This window comes from Bombus impatiens, unplaced genomic scaffold, assembly GCF_000188095.3.
Source record: "Bombus impatiens unplaced genomic scaffold, BIMP_2.2 scf_0146, whole genome shotgun sequence".
Taxonomy (NCBI): domain Eukaryota; kingdom Metazoa; phylum Arthropoda; class Insecta; order Hymenoptera; family Apidae; genus Bombus; species Bombus impatiens.
In genome coordinates this window covers 411804-418889 of record NT_176565.1, presented here as the reverse complement: position 1 = coordinate 418889, position 7086 = coordinate 411804, and the positions used below count along the sequence as shown (strand labels likewise).

General features: G+C 36.6%; 1 protein-coding gene across 2 annotated transcripts; it reads left to right on the top strand.

Moving 5' to 3' along the window:
• The first annotated feature begins 260 nt into the window (after positions 1-260).
• On the top strand, positions 261-6833 carry LOC100745851 (organic solute transporter alpha-like protein). 2 transcript variants are annotated; one of them, XR_004461155.1, is made up of 7 exons: positions 261-351; positions 2260-2455; positions 3291-3522; positions 3731-3887; positions 4317-4457; positions 4788-6325; positions 6438-6833. XR_004461155.1 is itself a non-coding variant. In XM_003487237.4 (6 exons), exons 1-6 carry the CDS (start codon positions 261-263, stop codon positions 4985-4987), a joined length of 1017 nt encoding a protein of 338 aa, XP_003487285.1. In that variant the 3' UTR covers positions 4988-6833. The 2 variants fall into 2 exon arrangements, 1 of the variants encoding a protein (XP_003487285.1); XM_003487237.4 differs by having other exon boundaries at positions 4788-6833.
• Positions 6834-7086: the final 253 nt, after the last annotated feature.

Sequence of the window (7086 nt, the reverse complement as noted above, 5' to 3'; positions counted from 1 at the left end):
TACTGCTAAGCACAACATTATTGATTTTTCTGTCCATTCGTTGTAACAAATACGATCCAATAGAGGTAAAAGTGGGGAACTCACTCTCACTGCTCGCCAGTTAATGCGGCTTCGTCACTCTTGCCATTTTCAAAACTCTACGACCATCGCGTCAGTTCGCCTCTCCCGTTGACGAGTTTTACAAGTGGAAGTCCCTCGAAGAAAAAAGGATCGAAAGTGTGAGCTGAAACTGCGTTACAAACGGCCCCCGCATTTCCAAAATGGAGATTGAATTCAACAATTTGGACAATTCCTTCAGGAACCTGAGCTGCGATCACAATTACGTGCCCTCTGCGATAGAGAACATAGAAAGTAAGCTTTTTCCCGTAGAGGTCCATCTTCTATCAATTACATAATTTTTTCTTCGTTCTATACTGGTTGATGTTATTTAAATGTCAGTGACATTTTTCTATGTATCGATAACTATGTAATTCGCCTGACTGCTGTTCGACGTTAATTTTATATCATTAATGTCGACGATGTAGACTTCCTGACATGTGAAAGTTTAAAGGAGAAACTAAAACTGAAATTTTAATTTTAAATTGCAACATTATTTTTCTGTATTTTAATATGATTTTATTGATGGAGAGAGATTACGATGGAGAGAGAGAGATTACGATTTAGCTGAGAAGCATGGCTGCATTATGGTTGTTAGCGTCGTTAAAGAGTAAACCACGAAATATTCTGAAACAGTACGCAAATAACATTTTATTATAGTGTTTCAAACAATGCTTCGCGTCAAACACGAGCACGTTTATGTAACAATTTTCATGAAAATAATTTTCTCTTTGTTAAATCCTGGAAAATGTCTGAATTTGTCTTTGGTCTTAGCATACAACATTTTATCGATTACTTACAATAATTATACATATTGAAACGCTTTATTCAACCAAATTGACGTCGAACCTTTCACGTGCTCTGATCTACGGAGCATGCGCGGAAGCGAATGCGTCGGTGAAAGTTTTCCACGAGGATTGTAATATATGTTAGGTTAAATATGTTAGTACACGGTAAACTAGGGAAACTTCCTTCTAAACGATTATTATGTATGACCTGAGTACTAACGAAGAATACTAACGAGGGTACAGATATCTTCATAGGAACAATTCATAGGACATAAATTTCAGTTTAGAAAAAGTTCATCGAAATGAAGATATCCAAATAATAAATTACACAACGCAAATTAATAATGTACACACTTTCTGGAAATTACATATTTGACCAAACCAGTGAATGGTATTAACTTTCGCTAATATGAAAATAAAATCTATCGTTGATATAAAATAAACGAATAAAATTATTTCTTTCTCAATTCATGCAGTATGAATAAGAAAATGTCATTCGCACAAATTATAACTGTAAGTGCGTCGCGTTATCTGGAATTAAATATTTTTTGTTGAATCTTGTCCTCCAATCAAGCTGGGTGTCGCGAGGCAATCTCCTTTTGTAATTGCGATACACTGTAGAGATGTAGCACTGCATCGTATGTAGTAATTTATAACACAGTACGATTCTATATTACACTTAAAGATTGCGTAACGAGTATCCTTAAACCTACTATATTTTCTAACGTATATTTCTTATATAAAAAACCATTTTTCCTGTTTGAGAAATCACGTCCGAGAAATCATAGAAGAAAATCGTATTCCAATTTCCGAATGATAATATATTGTACACTTTACTGCGTAACGTCTCTGTAACAGCCAGTTTCTTAATCTTTATGATGCAAGAAATTCTTAAAGAAACATAAAGCTACCATCTGATATCTAACCATTTGAGTGGGAGATATTGATTGACCACGTTCTATGAGTCCATGAACTTTTTTATCTTATGTTTTTTTAACACGTCTAGCAAATCGCGTAAAAATTGCACTATCAGATACTGCGAAAATAGAACCTAGTATTTGTAATCCGTATCCTATTCCAGGTCAATCATCTCTGTTTATTATCTAAGTTTTATAAGCTATTATCGTTTCCATTATGATATAGCTCATGTATTGTGTTAATCGATATCAACTGCAATGGACAAATATGTGTAATCGTTATTATTATCATAATACAAATAATCATCTTGAATTTCTTCTAGACGTAGAAAATTCTATTAATATTTTCGCAATTCTTCGTTTATCTGAGCAAAATTTGCTGAATCTAATGGCTAATCAGAAGCATTGTGTATTAATTTTTTATGTCATATTCTATACCTATTTTTTTCCTTTTTTAGGTTTAAATGTGTTTGGTATAGGTTTATTGAGCTTTGGTACCATACTCTCCACTTTGACGCTATACTTCGCCATGGATGCTTTCCACAATATTTTCTACCAAAAGGAAACAAGATCCTACAAAACGAACAGTATCATGATCCTCTCAGTGTATCCTATAGCAAGTGTCTGTAGTCTTACAGCTCTTGGAATGCCAAGGTAAACGAGTTGATTTCCCATTACACTTCTGTCCATTGAAAAATATTTAAAAAATAGATAGATTTTTAAAAATATAAAAACATCTTGTACTTAAGGTATCACTTAAGGTTTTGGTATAGTAATGCACGTGTATTGAAAATCGTTTTATAAGCCGAATGAAGATGACTCTTCGCACTATAAAACTATAAAATGACAATTTTTTATATCGATTTTTAAAAAACTACCAAATTTGACTTTCTCGAAGACGAAATAAATTCCCTATCAAAAATAGTTAAAAAAAAAACTTGAAAAGTGATAACATAACGTAACATAAAATAGGCTAATTTTAGCTAAGATCCACAATAAGATAAATCGGAACGTCCAATTAAGATAAATTTAAGATAAATCAGAAAAGAAAAAGGTGAAGACGCGATCGAATTTCGCACAAGGGACGGAACAAACGGGTAGTACGTTTCAGACATTCTTTTAACGACCATAAAATAAGAGAGCAGTTCCGAGTCCTAGCTAATGATCTCGATTTTCCGAGATAATCCCTGCATTGATGGCCGTGTCACACCTGCGCTGTCGATGCCTAAAATTTGATGGGTCCTCTCGATAATGCAAACGAGGCTAGGACACCGACACGAAAATTCCATCATCAGGAATGTCCATTGATATTTTCAACGTGTTTCGAACGCATTTATCACTTCGTTAGGGAAAATCTAAATTTTCAATTCGAGCGTGCTCCGATACAGAACAAACTGTACTCTGCATTCGTGCATACAAATAATATTTGAAATTATACGCAAACTATTCTATATTCCGACAATGCTAACAATATTTTAATTATTTCTAGGACTCAGTTGCTATCGGAAGCTGTAACTCAAATCTTTTTAACGATAGCCCTGTATCGACTGTATCTGTTACTGGTCTACATAGGACGTAAAAAGGTCACAAAGACACCATCATTAATATTACGAGTTGGTCCCTGTTGCTGCTGGCCCTGTCTGCCCTTTCCAAATCTTGAGATGACCGACGCTAATTTGTCCTGGCTCCGACTACTAGTCCTGCAACTTCCTATTATTCAGGTTATTTCTTCTTTTCCGCCTTGACTTTTTACGCTTGTGCTCGGAACCGTTCTCGTCTCGTAAAAAGTATTTGCCTGAGCTCGTCAAATGTCCATTTCTTAGTATCCACGAAGGTTTGCGATTAGCATTCGTTTTTTTAAACATCAATTAGATCATTCCGAAGAAGTGTACCAGTGTATTAACCAAAGTTTGTGTCTATTGGTTCCAGGGAATGATTTATTGCATATCTCTCTTTATGTCGATCGAAGAGCCTACTCTCGCAACGCAATATGGGATTTATCTCCAGCCATTCACAGTGATCAGCATATTTCTGGGAATATACGGACTGACTGTTACCATGAAGAGTCTGCAGGAAGTCGCTCCAGGTAAAAATTGTGCATACTTAATTGAGAGGACGGCTCTCCAAGCATAATCTTTCCCTGCTATCTCTCTCCAGTGAGTGAAATTATACAGAAGGACGATTATAAAACAATTTTTAGCCATTTCTTCGAATCATATCCTTAACTTCGTGTCCCTTTGAAAAAAGGCACTCCACAATTTTTAAACTCGATTTTATAAGTTGAAGTTACATGTTATAAATTGTCGGCCGTGGTGAGAAAAAACGTTAGCCTCAGTGGATACGATAATAGAACCAAAACGATTCCCTTCATTCAAGGTTAGCAATTATCGCGTGAAAGACCACACAAGTAACTTGCGAGAAAAAGCAATTTCCAAGTTCTTGGAAAGTCCCATTGTCCCCTGCTGTCGTAGTGTTGATAGATATACTCGTTTTTAACTTGCTGCTGATTTCATAGAGGCGAAACTACACCGCAAGACCACAGTATCCCAGATGGTTCTGCTATTTTCAAAGCTACAAGCGTTCATCGTGAAGAGCTTGCCGCAAACAGGCCTATTTCCTTGCAATCCACCAATTACGCCACAAATTTACGCCAATGGTAATCCTTTTTTGTATTCTTCGTCTGAAAAAACCGACAATAACAAATACGCGTACAGTTTTTTAATTTTTTACTAAATCGTTTAAAAAAATCACCACGAAACTAAAAACACGAGGTACTCGCGTACAAGTTGGACAGTGTACGTGTAACATTCGAATTCTAAGAACGCAATCTTGAATATGAATTCAAATTTCCTCGACGGCGAGCAACAGCGCAACTGGTCTGAGAACACATGGAGCACGATGAAAGAACACGAGGCTCCCATAACATTTCCATACGTGAGACCAGATAAAGAAACGAGAACTGTTACTTTCTTCTGTCCGATTTCAGTTACCTACAATGCCTTGATGCTAATCGAGATGCTGTTGCTCTGCTACGCGGCAAGGTACGTTTATTACGTCGATCTGGAAAGGGAAGAAGAAACGACGGCGGTTGAGGCGACAGATCGGTCCAAAGACAAGAGCATGGAACAAGCGAACTCGACGAATAATAACGAGGCCAACAGGCAGCCATCAGCGTTGACTGCGTGAGATTTCCTTCTCGATATCAGCGACTTTACGAATTTCGTCTGTGTCATTTTTACCTACAAACTGATATTTCGTTGTTTGTATTTGCTCAGCCATTTGTTCATTAATTTCGATCGCTTACTCATGCCACGGATATATTTGATAATTAGATTCTATTTGAAACAAATCGTGATAAAATATTAGTATATATTGTTCCGAATCTGAAAGTATAATTAGGATTTATGTAACGTGTGAATGAGATTAGATTTACAATGATAATAGTACCTGCGTGAATAAGTGACTTGTTACAAAAGATACTGATTAGTAAATAGCGTAAGATTCTTTTTTACCTATAAACATCAATTATCCTAGAAGAGTTATCAAACTGCGTACTCCATTTATTGGTAATTGATATAGCTAGTAATAGGAGCATAGGTATTCGACTATTTAGATTTGTTTATGGGCGCTTAAATTCGATTGCGCAAAATGTATGACGCGTAATAACCGCGTTCACGAAGAAATAGTATAATTTTCAAAGAGAAAGTTGGTCCGGGCTAGTAATCCATCTTACACAACGGGACTTTTGCAAGTTGTATCGTAAATACTTGACGTTTCGAGAGTCATCTACGTTAGGAATCTTAGGTACCGTATCAGTAAAGAAATAATACGTTGTAAAAAAACAGAGAAAAATTCATGATCAAGTTACCAGAAGCAGAGTCCCGAATCTTGTCCAAAATAGAAGGAACGTCTTGAGCCGTGTTGCGATTTCTTCATCACAGCGCCTTCTTAACGAGGCCTACCGCAGTCTCTACACATACGTATCGATGTCTCTATCGCGGAAGAAACAGGAGCTGTCGGCCAAAATATGAGATCAACCATACATCGCCGTGTGCGTAAATTCAACAACCGTCGCTACGCATTATCACGTCCTACGGACGGCTGACAGATCTCAGGGGATGCTCGACCAAATGACTTGCAGCCTGCACTCACTTACGAAACGAGGTTGAAGGGTACTCGAGCGCTTTCTGGAGAGAGAAGAAGCACTTCGATGTTCTAACGCGATATTCTCCAAGAAAGAAATCGTTTAAGAAAATGTGTGTCGCTCCATTGAAACGAGACGCTAAAAGAACTTTCTGTGATACATAATTATCGTCATGTGGGTAGTCAGCTTAAAATAAGTGGTCAGGGCCTATACTTTTTAGTTTTAAAGCTATGTATTCAAAGAATTCGAATACAGGTTTTTTATTAGCCCGATGAAAGACAAGCAATCGTTGCACCCCTGCTGACAAACTCCTCTTCTATGAGAGACGAAACGTAACGTCTTCTAGACCCAGACGTTATATCAAAGAATCAATTTTCAGAGTAAGTAGATGCTCTTTCCTATAGCCGAACAAAGGCAAACCTTTTTCGAAGTTTCATTTTCACTTCAATACGTTCCTCTTGATCCTGTTTATAAATAATTTATTGTTCGCAGAGTGGGCTACGTAGAATATTGACACACGTGCAGCTGCATGAAATTCCTTCTAAAGAAGCAAAGGACTACGGTAGCTGGAGAGATAGAACCATGTTAAGTAAAAAAATCAACATTAAGAACTCCGGGTCACGCATGATGGGACTTCCTATTCAGAACGTGCATGCTGCCAATGCTTCTCTATTATATATTCTAGAAAAGTATGTTTTATCGTAGCTCTCGAATTGGAGAATGTCGCTAATTGAATGCATTTGGTTCTATTTTGTGCTAGTTCGTTTACTTTTTAACTTATTTTGTTTATATTTTAGATTTGTGTAATTTACATAACATTTCGTAATTTTTCCAAAATATGGAATAATTTCGAAACACTATTGAAATAAAGAGACAATGTACGAAATACAGGCGATTACAATGTCAGAATAACTGTACAAAATGCATAAGTTTACTTTTTCAGAGATGAGAAAATACGATTCTTTGGATTTGTATCCAATTGCTCAAGGCGACTGAGTGGTTTTGAATTCCTCATGGTTGAACTTTGCGCTCCTCTTACAAACAGGAAATAGGCTCGTGAAACCTCTTGTACGAAGATTTATCTATCAAGAAACTAAATATTGAAACAAGGTATCGTAATACGCATGTTTGGACAATTCTT